General features: G+C 34.7%; 1 protein-coding gene across 1 annotated transcript in view; it reads right to left on the bottom strand.

Moving 5' to 3' along the window:
- The window catches only part of NKAIN2 (sodium/potassium transporting ATPase interacting 2), an 865,819-nt gene that overhangs the window by 130,696 nt on the left and 709,259 nt on the right, over positions 1-25,864 (bottom strand). Inside the window, exon 5 of the mRNA XM_072965826.1 lies at positions 15,788-15,988. Coding sequence (XP_072821927.1) covers positions 15,788-15,988 — 201 coding nt within the window. The remainder of the gene's footprint in view (positions 1-15,787; positions 15,989-25,864) is intronic.

Here is a 25,864-nt window from a genome sequence, read left to right as displayed (position 1 = left end):
CAATACTCTTAAAAGTCATCATCTTAATGATGACAGTGATGATAATGAAGGTAACTTAAGTTTCCTGGCTCACAAGATTTGATTTCTGCTATTAGCTAAAATCATGCCTCATTGCCGATTTGTAATTCCTTCATCTAATCTCTCTGAGTCCTAGAGCAATATCTACAAGTCCTACCAAAGATGTTAATGAGGCACAAAAAAATGTATAACAAACTTTTCCTTCTACATTTAAGAAACGAATCAGTGGTGGGAGACGTAAGAATGGTATTCTAGTTCACCTCTCAAATGTTCAGAGGAGTTTTCTCTCTCTCTTTAAAATGTGTTAATTGTCAAGAAAAAAGAAAAGTTATTATATAGTTCTTGGTGGACAACCTAATATTAAAAGTAACTATTTCTGTACTTAAAATGACCTCAGTTTGTAACTACCTGGATTGCCTCCAGAATCATCTATAATTTAATTATGTTTACCCCAGCTCACCTAGAACTCAAAATGAAATGGTGACTTTGGTTTCTGAGGTCAGAATCAATAGCCATTAAGAGAATGAGGAGATTTCTAAATCTGGGGGGAAAGCAAGTACTTAAAAATATGCCTTGCATCAGCCTCAAAGTTCTAGGTACTCAGACATGATAGAATTTTATCATGATGCACTATGTCTGGAGAGAGAGGAGTTAATACAAAGACTGATTGTCAATTATAATATGAGCTAGAAGTTCAGCTTTCAGAGTGTTCTGGACTTGTGTGGCATGTTTAGAGAGGCAGACAGATTCCAAAGAAGGACTGAAATAGATGAAACCTATAGATAAGAAGAAAATTCTATGTAAGCCAAGTGTCTGAGTTAATCTAATCATGTCATTGGCATCATGTAAATGCCAGACACCATTCTGTATACAGCTTAGATACAGCAGATGTTGGCATTTAAGTATAGGTTGCTCTGAGAGAAAATTGCCCTTGAATGGAAGAGGAAGTTTACTGGCAGAGAAAAATGATTTTCTCAGTTAACAGTTATAACCCCAATAATAGAATTGTTTTCAACCAGAGGTTGCCGGGTGAGGAAGGGGGAGAGATATAATGATACCTCAATTCCTATCTAAAAAAGAAAATCAGCTTCAGTTTAAATTGCGGATGTGTGGGTTGTATACATAGAACCTTTTCCTCCCTCTCTTCTCAAACCTCAAGGCTTCACGTTAAATGGAACAAATCACATCCTTCGTGGTTCTGCTCTGTTTGGTACAGCTGCTTGCTGCAGGTGGTGCCCTAAAAATATATTGTTTGTTTATTTTGCATTATAGCAGTCTGCAGAGTGGCACCTAAAAGTGCAACAGCTCCCTTCTCCTTCTGTCAGTGAACCGCATGATGAAAGACTGAGACCTCTGCCAAGCGAGCATGGAAGGGCCCAAACGGAGGCACCGGCAGTGTTCGAGGCTCAGCTTCTGATAAGTTCCATTTTCTTTGGATTCATGAAGCAAAGCTGACAAGCAGACTATCTGTCATCAAAGCCTCTGACTGGGCTTCAGCCAAGCAAAGCCAAGCAACAAACTGCCTTTGTTGGGAGAATCATTATGCTTCTCTGGAGATTAACATCTGTAAGCATATGGGGTTTAAAGGGGAAAAAAAAACTGTAATGGATCACAAAAGGAAAATAAATGTGAAGATTCATTTCAGGTAAATGTTCAAGTAGATACATTTAAACAGGGCTTTCAAAGTTTTTTTGTTCATAACTTAAATGATCAAGTAATCATTAGAGTCACATTGGCAGGGCATTCAGAGTTAATCCTGTTTATTTTATTATTGGTGAACATAATAGAATAATTTGTATGTGAAAATACACACTGTAGTTAAAATAATGATACACAAATTTATATTTTCATTAATACTACTCTAGACTTTTCCCATTGAATGAAACTTTAAAAAACACTCTGCAAATTTCAAGATTTATATGAACTAATTGGGACAAAGGGATCACTGATGACAGCGTCAGGACAATTAACCTTTGGCAAAGCATTGTTTACTGTAAATCTTACTTAACATCAATGGGCTGGTGAGGAACAGATTTTATAATCTAACAGATGAACAAGTAAAATGTAACACTAGAAAGGGTTTTCTAAAGAAAATTTGAAAAAATATTGACTTACAGCCATCAAATAACTAATATTTTTCTAAAATTCAGTGATACAGAAATGCACTGGGTTATTAACATGGCTGGAGCCATATTTGCAGTTAGCATTAATCAAAGTAATCATGTGAGAAAGAACCACCTCATTAAGTACAATAAAATAAAATATTGTGAATTGTTAGGAGAAGAAGACAAGGGGAAAACATACGTATATGGAAAGATGTGATGTTGACTCGAAGATTTGCTCTTTGCGAGGAATTTGACAATGGGTGGGAGTCGGGACAAATGGCAGAGGGAACAAATAGAGTCAGGACAAATGCAGCCATGGAGCCACAAGGGCAGGAATAGGCAAGAGAAACACAGAACTGGGAATCATAGACTCAGTTGTGTGGGAGGATGTGTGGGTTGAGAACAACAGGTTTAAATCTAATTTGTAGGATAGGTAAAAGCAAAAGGTAGAGAAGGAATATTACATTTGGCTCTTTTCTTTCCTACTGTGTAAACAATATTTAGCTTAAGTGTGCTTGCCCATATTTTTGTTCTCTTTCACTCAGGTATAACATGCTAAACAATAAATTATCCCTCATATTATATCTGTCATTATAAATCATCTTTACATCCTACTTTTAAGAATGCCTTGCTGTTATTTGAAAACATTAACACATTCTACTATTATTCTATCTATCACTGTGCATAGATGTTTCTGTGAAGAGGGAATGGTCATCAAAGACTTCTTTCTTAAAATTTTTTTTTGTCATAATAATTGATCATGACTGGGAAGACATTTTAAAGGCAATAATATTATATATGATAAAGGAAGATGGTAATCTTTGTTCAAAAGCTTGTCATGCTTTTCAAAAAATACTCTATTTTATTATATTTTATATACTGATTTTGTTCTGAAATAATTTTATGATTATAAAATTAAATGTAAGAAATAGGATCATACATGGTTCAATGCACAATATTTTATGGAGATAATTTTGACTTAAATCTAATATTATTCAAGAAAATCCAATTAATGGTGATTTGCAACAGGCTATAATCCTCACTACCACTGGTATTTATATTCCATGATATTTCTAAGCATTGTCATAGATCAAGAGATTTTATGCTTTAGGGGTAAGCAAGTGCTTCAGACATGACATACAGAAGCAGATATTGCACATGGATGATGATGGTTGATATGGGATAAAATTTGCCACTATGTAGACCAGTGTGTCAGGACACTAAATAGTATCACACTAGCTTTAAGAATCACAGTTGTATCTGGGGAGTAAGTAAACTTAGTAGGATTTTGTTCATTTTTGCACATCACTGTGAGTTAGCCTGAAAAAATAGAAAGTATGTTCCATGAGCAGTGGAAGAAACTGAGCTAAGGAGAAAATAAATAATACCACCCTTATTGTTTTCAAGGCAATTTCTTAGACTTTATCTCATTTAGTTCATAATTACAAAATAGTTTATTATACAGCTGGGTGTAAGATTTAAGGATTGTTATTCCCAGACTGTGAATATTTTACCTGATATTTCTGAATTTGCATGTAGGGAATACCAGTGAATATTAAAGGCAAAAAAAAAACCAAACAAACTTAGATTTAATTTAACTTTAGAGGCTGTTCAAGTTCTTGCGTTCTGCTTGTTCACAGACTCACAGAACTACTCACCAATTTACAAGGTCACCTTTCAGGAATAAGGCAAAATAAAATAAAGGGCATGATAACTGATTGTTCAGGGTTATTTTTACCAAAACTTGATTGACATCTGTGGCTGAGACATTAAGGTGTTACGTTCTGAAGGGAGTGTTCAAATGAATTTGTTATTGTCTAGAGGAATTGAGAATAGATTAGAAATGTAAACATGTGCCCATTTCAGAAGTATCAATTAGTCTTGGTATTTCTTACTATTTAGGGATAAATCCAGTTGGAGTTTTAAACTTACTCTGTGGAACACTGTCTATATGTTTTGCAGCATTCAACTGTGCCAAGAAAAGTCCTTTCCTGAATCTATTTAACACCTTCATTCTCCTAATTAAGCAATTTTGTCCCTTGGAAAAAATCCCTTGTTTACAATTGCGATGTGGTTCTCCTTTCCTTATTTTTGTGAATATTTGTATAAATTCTGATGTTACAGAAAGACAAATCACATTTTTTTTTATTAACAAATAGATTTGTATATCTGGTTACCCAAATGAATAAGATTTGGAGCAGAGCATATTAATATTTGAAGCCAAGTAGCAAAGATGTTGACCCATCCTAGGAGCTAGGAAACATGATGAGTGCTTAACATTCTGTCCATTTCCATGGCAGGCAGCAAGCAGTTTTACCCTAAGCAGAAAACTGTTGTACAGTCTTTGACATTGGACCAGAATCAGAAGACTCAGTTTGTTTAAGAGAATAAACATGGAGATCTAAAGGAGGAAATCAAAATCATAAAATGTGGGAGAAAGGAGTAAGAAAATGTAGATTTTCTTTTTGTTCTTCTTAGGATGTGTATAAACCTATATGATTACCAGTCTAAAGCAAATAGATAAAGTAATGGGTTAAATACTTGAAAAACAGGGTAACTACAAATCAAAAGCCTACAACAGAGTCACAAAAACCAAAAAGAAAAGTTAATACAAAACAAAATTATCAAATCACAAAAGGAAAAGCAAAAAGAAAAAGAAAGGAACAAAAAAGAAATACAAAATCAACTGGAAAATAAAGTTTAAAATGGCAATACAGACACATCTATCAATAATTACTATAAATGTCAGTGAACTAAATGCTCCAATCAAAAGACACAGAGTGGCAGATTTGATAATAAAATAAAAGCCTACAAATATGTTGCCTATAAGAGACCCACTTTAGGGTAAAGAACACACATAGATCGAAAGTAAGGATGGAAAAAAATATTTCATTCAAATGAAAATAACAAGAAAGCAGGGTAGAAATACTCATATCAGACAAAATAGACTTTAAAACAAAGGCCATAAAAAAGATAAAGGACATCATATAATGATAAAAGGAGCAATACAAGAAGAGGATATTACACTCCTTAATATATGTGCACCCAATATGGAAGCACCTAAATATAAAATGGGAGAAATTGATGGCAACACAATAAGAGTAGGAGACTTTAACACCCTACTAACATCATTAGACAGATATTCCATACAGAAAATCGATAAGGTAATGGAGATACTAAATGACACAATAGAACAGTTGAACTTAAGTTGATATTTTTAGGACATTACATACCCCCAAACCAGAATATACATTCTTTTCAAGTGCACGTGGAACATTCTCTAACATAGACCACACACTCGGGCACAAAAGAAGCCTCAACAAATTTAAGAGGATAGAAACGATTTCAAGCAACTTTTCTGACCACAATGACATGAAACTAGAAATCAACCATGGGGAGTCAGGGGAAACACGAGAAAAAAACGACTGCATGGAGACTAAACAACATGCTACTAATGAGCCACTGGGTCAACAATGAAATCAAAGAAATTAAAAAATACCTTGGGACAAATGACAATGAAAACATAGCCATACAAAATCTATGGGAGGCAGCAAAAGCAGTCCTAAGAAGGAATTTCACAGTAATAGAGGCCTTCCTCAAAAAAACAAGAACAATCTCAAATGACAACCTAACCTACTACCTAAAAGAATTAGAAAAAGAAGAACAAACAAACCCTAAATTAAGCAGAAAGTAAGAAATAATAAAGATCAGGGAGGAAATAAATAGAGATAAAAAAATAGAAAAATCAATTAAATCAAAAGCTGTTTTTGGAAAGAGTAAACAAAATGTACAAACCTCTGACCAGGCTTGCCAAGAAGAAAAGAGAGAGGACACAATAAATAAATAAGGAAGGAAAATGGAGAAATTACAACCAACACCACAGAAATATAGAAAAAAAAGAGAATGCTATGAACAAAGATATGGCAACAAACTGGACAACCTAGAAGAAATGGACAGACTTCTAGAAATATATTGTCCACCAAGACTGACTAAAGAAGAAATAGATAATTTGAAGAGATCAATCACTAAAAGTGAATAGAATCAGCAATAAAAAACTTCCTGCAAACAAAAGTCCGGGACCAGATGGCTTCACTGGGGAATTCTACCAAATATACAAAGAACTCATACCGATCCTTTTCAAAAGATTGAAAAGGAGGGAGTACTCCCAAACTCATTCTATGAAGCCACCATCACCCTTATACCAAAACTGGACAAAGACACTACCAAAAAATAAAATTACAAGTCAATATCGTTGATGAAAACAGATGCAAAAATTCTCAACAAAATGTTAGCAAACAGAATCAACAACATATAAAATAGATCATACACTATGATCAAGTTGGATTCATCCCAGGGACACATGGATGGTTCAATATATGCAAATTAATCAACGGGATACACTACATCAACAAAAGATCACATGATCATCTCAATAGATGTAGAAAAAGCATTTGATAAAATTCAACACACATTTATGTAAAAACTCTTATCAAAGTGGGTATAGAGGGAACATATCTCAACATAATAAAAGCTATTTATGACAAACACGCAGCCAATGTAATACCCAGTGAGGAAAGGCTGAAAGCCTTCTCACTAAAATCTTGAACAAGACAAGGATGCCCACTTTTATCACTTCTACTCAACATAGTAATGGAAGTCCTAGCCATAGAAATCAGACAAGGAAAAGAAATAAAAAGGATCCAAATTGGAAGAGAAAAGGTAAAATTGTCACTATATGCAAATTATATGATACTGTATATAAAAATCCCTAAACGCTCCACACACAAATTACTAGAGCTGATAAAAAAATTGGCAAGGTAATAGTGTACAAGATTAACATACACAAATCAGTTGCATTTCTTTACACTAACAATGAAATGTCAGAAAAGGATAGTAAAAAAAAAATCCCTTTTAAAATCACATCCAAAACAATAAAATACTTAGGAATAACTCTGATCAAGGAAGTGAAAGACTTATACATGGAAAACTACAAAATGTTGAGTAAGGAAATTAAAGATGACCTAAATAAATAGAAAGATGTCCCATGCTCTTGGATTGGAAGAATTAATATTGTTAAAATGGCCATACTACCCAAAGCAATCTACAGATTTATTATGATCCCTATCAAATTACCCAGGTCATTCTTCACAGAACTAGAACAAATAATCCTAAAATTTATATGGAATCACAAAAGACCCAGAATTGCCAAAGCAATACTGAAGAAAAAGAATGAAGCTGGAGGAATAACCCTCCTAGACTTTAGACTACAGAACTACAGTAATCAAAACAACATTGTATTGAGACAAAACCAGACACATAGATCAATGGAACAGAATAGAGAGCCCAGAAATAAACCTACAGACTTATGGTCAATTGATCTTTGACAAAGGAGACAAGAATATACAATGGAGCAAAGACAGTCTTTTCAGCAAGTGGTGTTGGAAAAACTGGACAGCTGCATGTAAATCAATGAAATTAGAACACTCCCTCAGACCATATATAAAAATAAAGTCAAAATGGCTTAAAGACTTAAACATAAGACAAGATACTATAAACTTCATAGAAAAAAAAATAGGCAAAACATTTTCTGACATAAATCTTAGCAATGTTCTCCTAGGGCATTCTACCCAAGCAATAGAAATAAAACCAAAAATAGACAAATGAGACCTAATTAAAATTATAAGCTTTTGCACAGCAAAAGAAACCATAAACAAAACAAACAGACAATCTATGGAATGGGAGAAAATATTTGCAAATGATGCAACTTAGAAGGGTTTAATTTCCAGAATATATAAACAGCTCATACAACTTAATAACAAAAAACCAAATAAACTAATCTAAGAATGGGCAGAAGTCCTAAACAAGCAATTCTCCAATGAAGACATACAAATGGCCAATAGACACAAGAAAAAATGTTCAATATCACTAATGCCACTCTTGAGCATATCTGGAGGGAACTCTAATTCAAAAAGATACATGGATTCCAAAGCTCATAGCAGCATTATTTTCATTAGCCAAGACGTGGAAACAACCTAAATGAGAACTGACAGATGACTGGATAAAGAAGTTGTGGTATATTTATACAATGGAATACTACTCATCCATTTAAAAAAAAAGAATAAAATAATGCCATTTGCTGCAATATGGATGGACTTCGAGATTGTCATTCCAAGTAAAGTAAGCCAGAAAGAGAGAGAAAAATACCGTATGATATCACTTACATGTGGAATCTAAAATAAATAAATAAATAAATAAATAAATAAATAAATAAACAAACAAACAAACTTATTTACAAAATAGAAGTAGACTTTACAAAGTAGAAAACAAACTTATAGTTACCAGAGGAAAAGAGGGTGGGAAGGGATAAATTGGGAGTTCATGATTTGTAGATATCAACTACTATACATAAAATAGATAAGTAAGTTTCTACTGTATAGTACAGGGAACTATGTTCAATATCTTGCAGTAACCTATAATGAAAAACAGTATGAAAAGGAATAAATGTATATACATGTATAACTTAAACATTATGCTGTACACCAGAAATTGACACAACATTGTAAACTGACGATAATTCAATTTAAAAAAAAGAGAGAATGAAAATAAAGATCAACTGCTGCTTCTAAAAAAAAAAGACTCAGTTTGCAGTCCTAGCTCTACAGTGTGGAGACATAGTAGACACAGTGTAGTTACACAGATTCAGTATTTGACAGCAGGTTACCAATGTGATAGGCTTGGGCCTGCAGTACTGGAAAGGAAAGGACTCTGAAAGCCCAGAAAGGAGATGACGGAACAACCAGAGCTGTGGTAACATATTAGCATATAGAATCATCTTCCTGACCAAACATCTTGTGTTTCTGTGCAATTCAGGACGTTAGATGAATCAGTAACGAAAAGAAAGGTCTGGGACTAATATTTCTGGTAAAATTTTGAAGAAATATACCCATCTAGGCCCTACCAAATGCCTGAGGACAAACACTTTCTAGAAGTACGTTATGTTATGGTAATTCTTTAAACAATTGGGCAGGTAATTCCTATCCTCAGCCAGTGTTAGAACCACTGTTTTAGGGGGACAGGTAGGAGCTCTAAGGGAACAGGGGACAGGGCTGTTAGCCCTCCCTAATGATTAAATGCCTATTCCCCACTCCATGGCTCTGTCTTTGGGGACTGTGGGGGAAAGAAGAAAGAAAGAACGAAAGAAAGAGAAAGAGTGAGCCCCTGCTTCAGAATAATTATCTTGGAACATTTCTGCTCCCATATATCCTGAAAGAAATTTTTAAATATTCACTTGAAACTATGTACATTTGAGACTCATGTTTGATATTTTTCATCATTAGTTTTAATGGCTTCAAAAGTGCTATTTATTTTGGCATATTATAAATATTAATATATTTTAAAGAGAGATATTATTTACTCATAAAGACATCTAATGGAATTCAAATACCACTATGATTTGGAGTTCACTTATTTTCATTTAAAAACACCTGTACATACTTTTCTATAATGATCATAAATTTTATGTAATTCTATTTCTTTTTGAACTTGTATTTCCACACCACTGCTTCCATAGATTTATTTCCTAATGTAGTATGTTTATTTACTTGAAAGTTTTATATTGATCATTCTATCATACTTCTCTACACAACTATATATATAATATATATATAAATTTATATGTGTAAAATTGAATATGTATAAATTTAAATTTGATCACTTTCCCATGTCCATAAGGCATTAAATGTTAAAAATGAGATTTTTTGATATTTAAAATTTTTTCAGCTTTATTGAGGTATACCTGACAAATAAAATTATGATATTTAAAGTGTACATTGTGGTGATTTGATATTCATATACATTATGAAAGGATTCCCACTATCTAGTTAACTAGTACATTCATCATCTCACATATTTACCTTTTTTTGAAGGAGTGAGAACATAAAAGTATATTCTTATTTGAGCCATCACCACAACTATTATTTTACAGAATAGATCAAAACACTGTAGTCTATTAAAAATGTTGATCAAAATTATTACATAAAGGATACAAATTTATTTGAAATGCATTTCTTATTGATCCTAGAATGAGGAAGAGTTCAACATGAATTCTATTCTAGTTTGTTTTTGCTTTAGATTTAAGTATGGAAAAGTCTTGTTCTCTCAAAAACAGACAAGTATTGAAGGCCTTTTGTTATAATGACATCACCCAGCTTCTGCAAATCCTTCTGAATTGGGTCCCACATTTACATATTTATCTATCATAAAAATTATTTCACATAATTTAACAACTGACCAATCTATTAGGTTTTCTTTCCATTTTAATGAAAGCAAAGAATTGGAAATTGCCCAATTTGCAACAGTAACTTCTGGGCAATATACAAAAAATACCACCAAGACATAAAACAACCATTACACTCCTAACTCCTCTTAGAGGCACCTAGATTAATATGATGTATATAAAAAGTGTGTGGGAAATATTATTTAATTTCAGTATATTTGTTGATGTAATACTTTATGTCAATTTAAAAAATATGTGCTTTGAGTGTACTTTTATCGAACTATGGAGCTATAGGTCTGGCTAATTTAGGTTATGAAAAATGGCAAAAACCAATAACACAACCTTAATGGCTAAATCATTTTTCACTGTGAAATAAATCAACCAAATCAAACTTACTTTTTGTCATAAGAAATCTATCTTAGTTTTTCAACTCAAATAAGTATAACAAAGTATATCCACTTTGCAACCACTGCATCTCTGAATGCAGCAATAGCTGGGCAGCAGCTCATACCATTGCCCCACCTAGCCCTTTAAAAGGAGTTCACAGCTTAGATTTAATATTTACCACTTTAATAACAATATTCTAGGCTACATGAAGACCTGAACCCAAATCTTTGACAATCAAACCTCTAAGAATAAGTGCTTCCAGATTGTAGGAGTAAAATTTAGCGTGAGCAATTAGATCCTTCACCCTCATGCGTGCGTAACACACTTCAGCAACATCCAGAGAAACACTGTGTGCCATTCTCACACGACCTCAAGGCAACTTGGATAAAGGCATTCAAAATTTTGTGAATTCTTTACCAATGGCATTCCGAGGCAAGTCTTAGAAACCAAATGGCAAACGTGTATCATTAACTGGGAATAAGTGGAAACATCAGTGACTCCATCCTTCTGAAAGGCACATATTTTACCTTCAGAATCTTTTACCACAATATGTTGAACAATGATTTCCATCATTTTATGCACTTTACAAAGTACAAAGAGTTATGAGTAGGGAATAGAAATAACTGAAGCATAAACTTGACAGTGAATCTATTTTTAGCTATGAACAGCAAATCAGAACCTTTTTTAAAGTCTTCCATGACTCCTCTGATAACTTGTATACAATCCCTAAGCCAATTTTAATGGCTGTGGGAAATAGTCAGATTATTTATATTTTTACCAATATCCTCCACTGGTCTCCTAAAAAAAAGTAATAGTCCATCTGCTATGAACTTAGAAGTGCGTCAGAAGTAAAGGAAATAAAGGAAAACAGAGCCCAGCAATTTTGATTGGAGAGATTCATATTCTATTTAGAGATACTGGTCCTCTGGAGGTAGCTTGAGAAAAAGGGATTAAGTATTTGTTTTTGTTTTCTGACGAGTTATTTGGAATTTTAATACATGTTTCAAAATATAGTTATTTCAATTATTGTAATAAAAGTTTCCTTTAATGGCTCACTTATTATATTTCTTTGTAAAACAGACTCCCTCTTCATTTTGTTGGTTACAGGAGGTGAGGTATAATGTGTGCTTAATAAATATCAGGTATCTACACGCCTTCTTCCCCTCACTCGTGGCAGACATAGCTAATCAATCATGGCATCCTTTGCTACTGAAGAAGTCTGCATTTCTGGGTTCCGGGAATCTGTTATCCAGCAGCTGATGCTGGCATGCAAGTCTAAGCCTATTTCCTTTCCTTTGTACCAGAGAAAAACTTAGGTCAGTATGTCCATCTATTGACTAGCTAAGAAATCTTGGGGAAGGTTTTTAATCTGTCCTGCTGCCCTCACAGGACTGTTACAAAGTCAAAAGATTTAATTCCTTTGAATGCATTTTGTAAACCGTGCAGTTGCCATCACACATTGTTTGAAGAAATCGGATTAATTTTTTTATAATGTGAACATCACCATCTCTCTAGTTAATCTCCTCCCTGGCTCTCCCCAAACATTTAGTTTATCTGTTTTGTAAGTATGAATTTTTTTTTTAATTTTTGGTTTATTAAAACTGCACACCTGTATTCCTTTTGAATGCGATATTTGATCCTAACTAGAAGAAAATGCTCCTGGAGGAGAAGAAACTCAAAATCTCACACCTGGCTCGTCATTATGGTGTTCTGGCAGTCCTTTCTGCTCGGTCGGAGGCTGTGTGATTAATGGCCCTTCTTCCCAATTATATGGATATTATACTCGTCTTCCTTTGGCTGGAGATGGGAGATATCTTATGCATGTGTGATGCAAATGTGGGCTTTGCAAATGCTAATTTCAAAATCAGCTAGCAGTTGATTGGCAGAAAACAGAACAATGGGGTGACAGGCTTGCCGGGGGTCAGGAAGCTGTGAAAGAGAGGCTGAGTGAAGGTGGAGAAAAAGAGCTAGAGAGATTTGGAGTTAACCAAAAGCAGTGGCTGGGACTGCAGCAGTTTACGAAAGCAGATCTAAGCCAGTTATCCTAGAAGAGGGAGGGCAGCTTTAAAGACTGGTGAAACAGAGAGGCGGGAGTTTGGCTGACGTTACAAAGTCAGGATGCAACTAAGAAGCCACGATTATGCCAGCAAGGGCACCAACAGTATTCTCTGTCTACTGCATTCCCGAAATGTGTCTGTTCGCACCTGGTTTGTACCCTGAGGAACCATGCCCATTTCTGACTATGACATACTCAAGGTCAGAGATCCTGTTATCTTTTCTTCTAGATGCCAGCAGGGGCCAGGCACTCAGGAAGTGTTCACTGGATGGAACAAAACATTGAATTGTCAGGAAGATGACTTGGGTAACACATAAAGGGGAGATGCAGAGAATCAAGCCGTATTTCAGCCCTTAAACAGGATAGCAGAAGTGATCACAATGACTATAGGAACGTTGAATTGAGACGCTTCCAATCACTAGGCAGAGCAAATTGTTCAACACAAGCCCCGTTTTGGTTTGCATTCCAAAACTCTAGTTAAGATTAGCTAAGTTTTCTGCATGGCAGATGCTTCCAGCCCAAGGCTGGTTAGACAATAGCAAACCCGGAGACAGAAAATGTGTTGAAACGTCTCCAAGAAGTTGGCTTGGGCATGCTGTCACTAACGTACTCTTTCAGGTTATCCAGTCAGCATAGCAAAAGAATGCCCCTAGAAGGCAGACCAGGTGGAAAGGGGAGAGGTGAAGGCGCCACATCCTGTGATGGCCTCTCAGACTGTTTCTCCACTCAGCTGGGGGCCATGTAGACAGGAAAAGTGAGTGCCAGCAGCTTGATATATTGGTCACATCTGCTCATAGGGACATGCCATCCATCTTCTTTGTACTCTAGCCTCTATGTCTTTACAGATGGCTTTTACTTATGTAAAAATATTTTTTCTTGGGACAGTATGTCAGCCTTAACATATGCTTCTGTGTCCAAATGTATATTTTTTAGAAGATTACCTGTGAGCCAAAACTTTATGTGGGGTTCATTAAGTCTGTGAATATAGCTTATACATACACACATTAATTCAAATAACTCTCCAAAACAGTCACATATAGCCAGCTATGCAAACAAACTATACGTTTACAGCATCCCTAACACACGAGTGGAAGTTTTCCAAAAAGTGTGGGTACAGCAAAAAAGGGAGTTCCAAGGAGGGGATCATTTACCTAAGACTCCTCTCTGACACATACATGAAGACATTTTATCTGTCGCCAAAAACCAGAAATATTTTACTTTTCCTATATGAGAGTGAATACTTCATGTAAATGAATTTTAAATAATGAAATGACTACTTCCACCCCGTCAAATCTAACTTATCTTTACTTTAAGAGAATCAAAATGAACAGTTTTAGAGTTTAAAACTATTTTAGAAGGTTTTTTAAAAAAAATATGAAGAAGTGCTTCAGGTTGGACAGATTCAAGAGAGATCATTCATTGCTTTAGCCAAGAACATAATTCATATATTGTAGAATTTATGCTGCTCTCCAAATATTTACAGTTCTCCCTCCTTCCTGGCCAATTTGTGATTGGGTGGGGCTGGGTGCCTAGTTCTAGAAAATGAGCTATAAACAATGAGCTTCTCCCAAGGAGGAGCTGTTTCGTGCCAATGTAGGCACTCCAGATCTGCCTTTGCTCTCTGGCATGGCAACCCCATGACGATTGAGATGATGGCTTTACCACCAGCCTTGTTTCCTTAGTGACAATGATTCTTCTTGACCCATGAGAATAAACAGTTGTGATTTTTGGTCATAGAGATTTTGGAAGTGTTTACTAGCAATAGCATACATAGCCTATTGTAATTATATATGTGTGTGTGTATAAATGTTACATAGATATTTATCATTTAAAAAAATTTAAAACTATGTATTAGTTACATAATCTAACATACACACACCCCCATATAGTTTTTTTTAATTCCAGAAGAATTTTACATGAACCAATTTATACTATTCTACCCAGAACCTTTTATGTCTTATTATTTGAGAATTGTGAGTAAATATCATTCTCAAAGTAATTAACTAAAGGCAGAGGTAAAAAGCAGATTCCACTTGTATTATTTGTTGTTAACAGTTGTAAGACTGTGCACATCAATTGCAGATCTACATGGAGTCTAAGAAAAATTACATAGATCTACACATACACAATCTGTAATAAATAAATGGAGACATGTATAATAAAGTTGCCTTGACTTTATGAATCCCACAAAATTATGCATTTAGTCTTAGTGGAAGTTCTTGAGAAAGGGGTATGTTTATTTATATTCTTTCCATAGTGATACAGGGTAAATAATATGTTTCATGTAACACAGAAATAAACAAATATGTTCTATAAATATATAAATACAAAGGAGCTATTTCTAACTTCTGTTGCCTTCTTGTAGAGGAAGGGTTTTTTATGAGCATAATACTATGAAAAATGGGGGCATGATGGTCTAGAAGTAGAATTTATGGAAAAGATGAATTGTTTTGTAAAAAGAAGGGGGTCAGAAAAGGTGATGGGTAGTACCTGGGGGAAATCTAGGAAGAAGATGGAGGAAAGGGAGAAGAAAATTCCAAGGACTAGCAGCACAGCCAGAAAGAAACACCGAGGAAGAAGATAACCATTGAATCCTGTAAGTTAGGGTATGGTACCATGTTAGTTGTGAAAACTCTCTGATCTTCCCTCCAGCATCTTTGGAAAAGTCTATGAAAAGCCAAATAATAGAACCTTGACCGATTGGAGTTTTTACACAAACTGCTGTGATGATACTAAAGTCTACTTACTGATCGTTGAAGAAAATCAGCACATTCAGTCCAGGGTACAGGCTGGTCTAACCTGACAAATTCTTATTAAAGGTGGCACTAGTTAGGAAAAGCAAACAGCCACATTTTACCCACAGGTTCCGACTGTGTGCACTGACTTTGTGCAGAAGGGAAACAATTCCAGAAGCACTAGAAGGAATGGTTGGCTGTCAACACTTACTGCGAGGACAATCTGGAGGGAACTGTGAGCCACTTCTATGTACTGGTACTCCAGAAAACACCCTGAGACCGTGATGTAGCGATGGTCTTCTGGGGCCCAGTCGGGGGCAGGTGTCACTGATGTCACCGTACATCCTGGTCCATTCTCCATCCACCAAGATCGGTGCATTGAAATATTAAAAGTCAGGATTAGGTCTGTCTCCTGCAAAAAGGCAATTTATAAGGAATGAGAATTATTTTATAAATGTTAGTTAGCTTATTTGGACTGACTGGCTTTGAGTTTCTCATTTTGAAATATGTTTTTTTCCCTTCCCTTTGCTGTATTTTATAGGCAGAAAGAAAGCATCTAAGGTAAAACTATCAGTCCCACCTGAAAATTATGTCTATTGACTTCATTTATGAAGCTCTGCCTCATTACAATAATATAAATAAACATATTTATTGGTAAAATTATCAATGACTTACATTAATTGTAACACTGGAGAGTCAGTTTTTAGAACTTGTAAATATTACAAAGGGAGTGATTTAAACTATTTTATCAAGTGAAGTTCATCTTATTTTAAATCTGCTATTTTCTTTTTTCTCAGAATATTTACCTTTAACACATTTTAAATATTAAAATTATACATCAGTTTGGCAAAATTGAACATAATATTGTGGCTAGTGTTAAAATATTTAAGACCTTTACTTAATAAAACACAGTATTACTTTTCCCTCATTATTTTTTTTAGAAAATCAGGATCTTTTCAACCTTGCCAACTCTTACTGCAAAGTTGGTCAGAATATTTCTTAGAAAATATCATTAGCAGATTATTAAAGGATGAAGAGAGTAAGTCAACAACTTGTTAGACGAGGTTCAGATGACATGCAGCTTCAAATGGAAGGAAAGGAAGTTTCTGCAGTAGAGACCTGAAATCACATGCACAGATGTGGAGCTATCAGCAGGACATGGACAAGTGCTGTCTTCCGGGAAGAGAACGGCTAAAAAGAATGCATCAAACACATTCTATTATTCAGCAAGTCATGAGAGAAGATGAATCCTAACAGAAAGGAATGGTGGAAAAGGAGTTTTTCAGTCTCAGTGGTAGAGCCACAAGATAATAGATGCCAACTACTCTCACTCCCAAATGAGGTGCTAGATTGACCAGGCAGATCTTGCATAGAAAATATTGATGTTTACTTACACCAGACATATGAAAGGGCTGAGCAGAAGTGTGTCAGCGAATTTGGAAATGGGAAAAGGGTATTTCTTTGGAGAAAGCTGTTATGAGTCTCATTGTCTCCATAAAGTGGTGGTGGGGAAAGGGTAATTTCTTTTCTCTTCAAGCTTATTGAGAAAGGCTTCAAATATCCCTTGGGATGTGGGAGATACAGTAGACTAGTTTCTGACTCAGGACTGATAAATCTTGTGGCTGAAACTACCTGCTAAGTGTTCAAAAAACATTGTCTGTTAATTGATTGTGTTAGTTGATTTTTGAATGGTGAACTAGACTTACATGAATCCCACTTGGTTGAGGCATGTAATTATTTTTGTATATTGATGAATTCATTTTGTTAGCATTTTGTTGGGGATATTTGGATCTGTATTTACAGAAGGTATCGATAGATAGTTTTCTTTTCCTGTAATGTCTTTGGTTTTGGTATTAGGTTAATGCTGCCTCATAGAATGAGTTAAGAGGTTTTCCATCTGCTTCTATCCTCTGGAAGAGAATGCAGAAAATTGGAATAATTTCTCTTTTAAATGCTTGATAGAATTCGCCAATGAACCCGTGTGGGCTTGGTGCTTTCTGTTTTGAAAAGTTATTAATTTATATATATATATATATATATTTTATTAATTTATATATATATATATATATTCAATTTATTCAACAGATGTAGGCTTATTCAAATTTCTTCTTGTGTGAATTTTGGAGGATTGTGACTTTAAATAAATGTGCCTGTTTCATCTAGGTTAGCAAATCTGTAGACATAGAGTTGTTAATAATATTCTTTTATTATCCTTTCAGTGTCCATGGGATCTGTAGTGTTGCCCCTGCTTTCATTTCTGATATTAGTAATTTGTGTCTTCTCTAATTTTCTCCTAGTTACGCTGGCTAAAGGCTTATCAATTTTATTGATCTTTTCAAAGATCTTTTCAAAAATCTTTTCATTTGATTTTCTCTATTGATTTTTTGTTTTCAATTATATTTATTTATTTTCTAATTTATATTTTTCTTTTCTTTCGCTTATTTTCAATTTAATTTGCTCTTCTTTTCAAGTATCTTAAGGTAGAAGCTTAGGTTATTGATTTTAAATCTTTCTTTTTTTCTAAAACATGCAATCAATTCTATAAATTTCCCTTATGCACTTTCACTGCATCCCACAAAATTTGATATTTCATTACATTTAGTTCAAAATAATTTTGTTTCTCTTGAGATTTTTTCTTTGACTGATGTGTTATTTAGAAATTTGTTGTTTAATCTTCAAATATTTGGGGATTTTTATACTTATATTTCTATTTTTGATTCCTTTTCATTTTTTGTGGCATATTTTTCACTGTCACTAGTATTTTTAAATTGACCTATAGAACTGTATGTACTCATTCAATATGAATTTCTACATGATCTAACACTTCAGAATCAATCAATTCCTTTTTCATTTGTTTGCTCTCTTGCTGGATAGATATTTCTCCATTATCTTCTAGTTTTACAATTAAGATATCTGATAAATTTGTTTCCTGCAATTTTTTATGTGACCTCTTTTCTTTCTTCTGGTCCCTTGTGTCTTTTGTTTAAACTGTGAAATATTTCAAAAACATCAAAAAAGCATAGAGCATATTATAATAATATCATTATACCCACCACTCAGTCTCATTAAATCTTACGCTATTTTTGCTTAAAGTCATTTTCTAAATAAAGTTTTACACATATAGATGATGTAATCCTCCTAAATATGATTTCTGTCTCTCTCTCCACAGAAAATTACTATCATGATTTTGGTATTATTACTTTCATGAGAGTGTTTTGTAGTTTTACTGAATATTTACATATTCATTAATAATATAAAATGCTGTTTTTTAGGTTTTACAATGTATATATACTCTATGACTTATTTTGGTTCATATTATGTTTTTGAGGTTTATCAATGTTGAAGATCTTTTCAGCTCCAAGTTCTGAAATTCTGCAAGACAATACCTTGATGAGTTTCTTTTTCACTTAGTTTATAGAGCATCTGGAAGGCCTTTCCATCCAAGAGCCCTTTCCTTAAATTCTAGAAAATAACTGCATTATATCTTTCATTGTTCCTTCCCCTCTACTTTTTCTGTTACTATCAGAATTCCTAATAGTCCAACATTTGACTTCCAGGATTAATCTCTTACATTCTTATTTTTTTCTTTTCTATTGTTCATAGCTTACATTTCTTTTTACCAAAATTTTCTTTTACTTGGAAAGTAATTTTCTTTATCAATTTTCCCACACTTAAATTGAACTATACCTTTAATTTGTAATATTTTGAACTTTTAAGAGTTAATTCTTCTCTAATTGTTGCTTTTGTATAGTTAATATTTTTGAATTGTTTATGGGCTATAACTTTTCTTAGTTCTCTGAATATGTAGTCTTTTAAAATTATGTTTCTTACATTGTTTTTGCTTCATGCAAGTTACTTATTTTACTAAATAATTAAGCAGATAAATAAACAGTATTAACAATATTTACCAAGGATCTACTATGTGTCATAGGCAAAGTCCTTACTCTTATGAGTGTTCATTTTGAGGTGTGGGAAATGTACAACAAATACATAAATATATCAAAATATCTATAGTGATTAATATACCGAGAAATATAACTTAAGTAAAGAAATTAGAATGACCAAGAGTTGGGTGTGAGGGAGAGTGTAACACCATATTAGAGATAATAATAAGAAAAGATATCACGTTATTTTGCATTTGCACAGAATTCTGAATGATGTGTAGGAGCAAAGAGAGCAGACATTGGGAAGAGCATTCCAAGCAGAGGGAACAGCTAGTGGAAATGTCCTGAAAAATTTTCTATTTCTGATTTTCCTGTTAGAGCTGCTCTTTAGAAGTCCTTCATAAATGTTGTCCTTTCATACCAAAGAGAAACTAAGATTTGATTGGCAGTTTGTAATTCATTAGTGGTCAGCTGGTATCCTTCACATATGCTGACTGGGGAGTGCCTTCCAATTGCTTAGTCTGTAGGGATCAGTAAGTTTTTGTTCTGGGACCTCCAGTTTACATATGGGGTAGACACCAGACTACAGCATCCTTAGTCTGAACTGGGAAGGAGCTGATGGTCTGTCTACATAACATGTTGACTTTTTTTCAGTATGCAGTCTTTAACTTAAAGCTCATGCAGTCATAAACTTAGCTCATGCGACTTGAACTTCAAGAGTCTTCCTTGTTCAGAGGAGAAGTCTGGTTGCACAGACTAAAGGGAGAGCCTGGGGCAGTCTAACTGCCCCTTGAACAGATTGTTCAGTTCATTACCATTTTCAACCTGTACCTCACATACTCCTTCAACCTCTAAATCTTGACTTTCCAAGGGTTTTATAGGTCAAATCTGTACAGTGGAATCCACTGCATGATCAAAACTTTAAGGTTTTTCCACTTTGCTAAGTCACTTGCTAATCCTCTGTCTATGTTCTATCTTCCAAAAACTGTTGACACTTCTTGTCCTTTTTACTACGTGTTTTTCATTTTTTTATTCTTTAATATCACTTGGTGGAATTTCAGGATGAAATGTAAGTACATATATTCAACCAGAAATCATTAACGAAAGGTTTCTGGCATAATCTTATATCCTTATTTATTACCTTGTAGACGTTTAAACAAAAAGTCTCTGTGGGTATGTGTGCATTATTTTTACCACAAAATATAAATTCCTGCTTGTAAAATAGACAATAGAAAGGTTTCCTAGAAGTCCCCTTTTAAATGTAAAAGAAATTCCTGAGTGTGATATGCTCCACGCATAATCAATAGATTATTTAATTTCCATATATTTTGTAAGTTTGAGTTCAAAATGATAAGGACTTCTGAGACAAAGAATGAGTCTTAATGGCACAAAATAAGGCAGAAAACCACAAACTAAATCTTGTACATTATGAATTCCTAATTCAAAACATAAAAGATAGGCTCAGAATCGCAAGATTCAAAAAATTTTATATCTAAAAAATCCTTAATAATTATATGTCCAGATCAGTGTAATGACAAAAAACACCTTTGTATCAATGTATTTATTCATCTCTCTTAGTAAATCTTCAAAAAGTTCAGATTAAAGGGCCCCATAATTGGTCCTGTCATTTTCCAAAATAGCAGGGTCTGATGTGTTGCATGAAAGCTGCTGTTAGCACTAAAAGTTTCTGATGGGGTTGTACATATTCAGGTCAACACAAGAAGCTTAATTACTCACCAAATAATAAGCATTTGATAAAAAAAAAGTCAGCAAGTAAATGAGAAAATGATACTACTAACATCTAAGAACTTCAACAAAAATCTAAAATTTACTTTCACAGTTTATGGCATTTGAAGCATTTATCTGCTCTACTAGTAAGATATGGAGGACCTGTGCAGAGATTAGAAGGTGAAACTAAGAGTGAGAAGCTCTGAGTTGCAGTTTAAGAAATCTGAAATATTTTCTTACATTTCCAGAGTTTTCTATTATTTCGTTCTTCTTTTGGAACAATATTGAAAATTGATATTTTCCTATTTATAGATTACTTAGTTACTATCTAAAGGCAAGAAATCACACTTCTTAGTAAATGACAATTAGGTTATAGTGATCAGTACAGTTACTAAGAAATATTAATTAGTCATATACCATATGCAAAGCACTCTACCAGGCCATAACTATGTGGAGAGACCTAAAGTGCAATCCCTAACATTGTGGGGCTGTTGTCGCTTTTGAGGACCAAGATGTGGAGACAAAACGTAACAATACAAGGAAGCATTTGGTAGGTACCTAATGAGAGATGGGGACAATCTGTGTACAGGAACTCGGAGGGTGTAATGCCTGTGGACTCTGGTGGGACAGCCTCTTAGAGATGGGAATTCTAGCTGGGGCCTAAAGTAAGTCAGGTTAGATACGTCCACAGCCTGGGGGAAGAGACCATTTTAAGTAGAGTGGACCAAATAATCAAAATTGTAGAGCTAAGGATACTTGTATATTTAAAGGCAAGTAAGTAGGTCTTAATTTTATGAGATGAAAGTTTGAAAGAAGGAGTAGTATCAAATGCTTTGGAAAGAAAAGCTGGGGACAGATTGGGGGTGATTTAAATGCCAGACCAAGCACCCTAGCTTATTGAAAGATTTTTGATTAATGACAGGACATTGGCACTATCAATCATGAACCAGGAGATACTATAATAAACCATCAAGTCTCCTGCAGGACTGGACTGGACAGTGCAGGAAACATGTGGTGAGACCAGTTTAGGTGCTGTTTACACAACAGTCACGATGGAGGTGATGACACAGATCCTGTGACCAATGCTTGACCTTGATCACCCCAGACTATTCTGCTGAGTTCCCTAAGGGTCCAGGGGGGTAGGACCAGGACCGTTTAGCTTTAATACTCTCAGGGAAGGAACGGGAGCTAGTCAGCATTTGACTTTCCTTAAACCACAATTCTGATGATGATATTAGAGGAATGCGAAGCAAGCAAATTTAATGGTAAGAAGCAAACTTTAACAACGACTAACATACTTTGGAAGGTCAACATATTTATATTAATAAAAGGATATATATTTAGTCACTGTGACTAAGAGAAGTAGTTAGAAGACCTTGTGATTGAGTGACATCTATAATTAGCTCAGGATGCAGGCGTTGGGATAGTGAGGAGGGCTGTATTTGACATTAAGAATCGTTTTTGTCTCAGTGAACTCTTACTTATTTACAACCAATAAACACTGGATTAAAGTTTAAAATATCATCAGAAAGCACTGTGTTACATCTCATTGCCAATATCTACATGTAGATACTAATTCATGGGGAATCCTAAATAATTCTTCAAAATTATCATCATTCGTGGCTTATTTCCAGCTGGTGAACTTAACATTCTAAACCTGAATATAGATGTTTTCCTCTGTTAACACATCTATGCAAACCTGCTCATACGTATAAAAACCCTAACACTGAGTTTATCCTGGTAACACATGAGAATCAGGGACAGCAAATCATAGTTTTCAAGATGCCAGAAAGTAGGAACTGAGAAAATATGGTTTTGAGGAGATAAGCAAAAGTACAAATACACTTTATTTAACATGTTGAATGAATGTTGCATCTATAGGAATGTGGCTCAGAACAGAAGGAAGTTTCCATCTACCAACTCCAAAATCCAAAGATGTGATTCATCCTATTATATGATGAACTTAAGAAAAGTAGATGGAATATCAACTATGCATTTGTGCCCCTACTTTCTTCTGGCATCCTCAGCTATAGGTAATTCGGGGATTTGGCTGACTGTGGATCATAATTCAATATGACACCATAGTTAGTGTTAACTCCAGTTCCTGGTTCCTGTCGTTAGTTATTCAAGAAAGGGTTAAGAAAATATTTCTGTGAGCATGAAAAACATTATAACCATTGCTCTAAAATCAGATGAGAAAAGTCTGATGATATTTGGATTTCTAAAATCTAGAGTCTTAAAAGCAAAACATCTTTCGTCCCACTATGTAGAAATATTCACAAAAGTTTAGTATAATAAAATGCTTAAATATCATTATTATTATATAGTTTCATTGTTTTATATATATAAAGAGCAAAATTATCTTGGTCCATTGCTTTCTTCTTGAGGGTCAAGGGGTATGTTAAGCTCCAATGTAGTCACAGTGCCTGTTCGAGAAATGCATATTAGCTCTGCGTCTAGAATAAGAAGAGTTTTGTTTTAAGGTGGTCCTTGTAATGTTCTGCAAGAGCTGGAAGGGAGGGAGGAAGGAAGGAAGGAAGGAAGGGAGAGAGGGAAGGAAAGGAAAGGCAAAGATAAAGAGGAAAAGAAAGAATTCAATAAGGAAGCTGCCAAGCTATGTTGAAGGTAATGGAAATTCCAGGCTCAAAAGTCTTGATTATTTTTTTACTTCTAAAGTTAGGACTCATCAGCTATGAGTGGAAACTGAGTTTGGCAAAATGAGTCTTCTCTCCTCTTTCACACCCTTACTAGCAGATGCTAGAGGCAGAATTTTCTCAGCTGGTTGCAATAATGAAAGATCAACTTCTCACTGACTTTATCGTTTTCGATGTACTGAAACCTCTTCAGGCAGCTTTTCCTGCTGTTTTCTCACTTTCTCGTTTGTTCCCACCCTGTAGGTAACTTTTCCTATCTTGTGAGTGTTCCTTTCCTGTCTAAGAGCTTTGGAAAGTGATCTGCATTCACTCTAGGGGCTTAGGGAGGCAAAGACCAGGATAGCTGTCTCAAGGGAAGATGTTACTGCCATTTTGGCACTCACCTGAAGGCCACCATTTCCTTTGTTTTAAAAGCACATTTATGTGGATTTTTTTAATCGGCATGGAGGCACAGTGGTGCTAATGATACTGAAGGCTTGGCAACATTTTAGGCACAGTGCAGTGTCCTCCTCAATTGTTCCCCACCATTACTGCCATCATTACCCCACCTACACGTGCAGCCCACCCCTGGTACTGACACTCATTTTCCTAGCACTGGAAATTCTGGCTTGGATAATATCTGAGCTTGCCTTCAAAGACCTTAACTTGTCAACAGAATTGAATTGGGAGACCAAGCATATTTTGATACATAGTTCAAAATGTCTCAGTTAAATTTATTACCAGGAATGCTAATAAAGTTTTATGTCCTTTCCTTTCTTCATTCATTCTCTGGGAGAGAACAATTCACGGGAAATGTGCAAAAATGGTAGCAAGAAGGACATGAGTCAAGCCTTAATGTTATTTATGCAGGACTTCATAGAGTCATTTTTCTATTACTGAGACTGACTGTAACTAGAGATGAAATGACACCAATTAACAGAAAATTTCTCTGTAAAGTCTCTGTAAATGTTTTCATTTTGAAGATAAATACATCTCCTACTCCATCATAAATTCTTCAGCTTATTGTTAAATAGGAGACAACATATACTGCAAAAAAGAAAGGAAATAAAACTTATGCATCTATTACCTAGTATATACCTCAACAACATTTAGAAATTGAGAGATTATCATCCTTATCTAACAAAAGAAAACATGAGGCTGAGAGTGCATATATACCTGCATCAAGGTATTTTTATTAAGGATGAAACTAGGTTTCAAACCTATTTTTGTCTGACTTCATGCTTTCCCACTGGGCTTTGTTGCCTCTTAAGGAAATTCTCTTGGTCACCTAATCAATCAATTGCCAGAACACCATATTTGGTGTTCTTTTGGAGAATGTTCCAGAAAAAAAAAAGATGGATTCATAATTCATACAATTTATTTAAAAATTTTCCAAGTGCTATTCAGAAACCGACACAGCACTCTACAAGACCTTGACGTGTCCTCTTAGGTGGTTTACCAACACTAATCCAAAATTCATTGCACTCGGCATTTACAGTAGAGTTATATTAGTCATGCATTTGGAATGAAGAAGCTTTTACAGATATTTTAGTTGTACTTTATTCTCATGAGAGAATTTTTTTTAAGTAGTAAGATTTGTCTCTTGTCTTGTTTTATCCTGGCAAGTACATAGATCAATACTGCTTAGAATTTGTGGAGACAAATATAAATAAACCTCTAAGTCTAAATAAAACACCTGTAAGTGTATGTACCTATTTCATTTGGACTGCTTCCAAAGAGCTCTTCGTAGCTTTTGTAACACACAAGGCCAAGAGGCTACTGGTGGAAAAGTCACTGTGTAGAAAAAACATTGAGAAACAGAAAAATACTCATCCTTACTTTTATAGAGAGAGCACTTAGTTCCTTAGTCTCCTTTACAAAGAGGGGATATTCTTCCCAGAAGTATAAGGGGACATCAAAGTAGAAGTTGGGGACACAAGTATGGGGAAAGAAACAATTCAATAATTTTGCTGCAGTGGTGAGAAGACGAGGATGAAGTGGGTGGATGGTGCTGTCACTGCAGCAGCATTGGTCACAACTTGG

The sequence above is a fragment of the Vicugna pacos genome, chromosome 8, assembly GCF_048564905.1.
Source record: "Vicugna pacos chromosome 8, VicPac4, whole genome shotgun sequence".
In the NCBI taxonomy this organism is placed as follows: domain Eukaryota; kingdom Metazoa; phylum Chordata; class Mammalia; order Artiodactyla; family Camelidae; genus Vicugna; species Vicugna pacos.
Note: the sequence above shows the minus strand (reverse complement) of the source record. Positions and strands in the feature narration are given on the sequence as shown.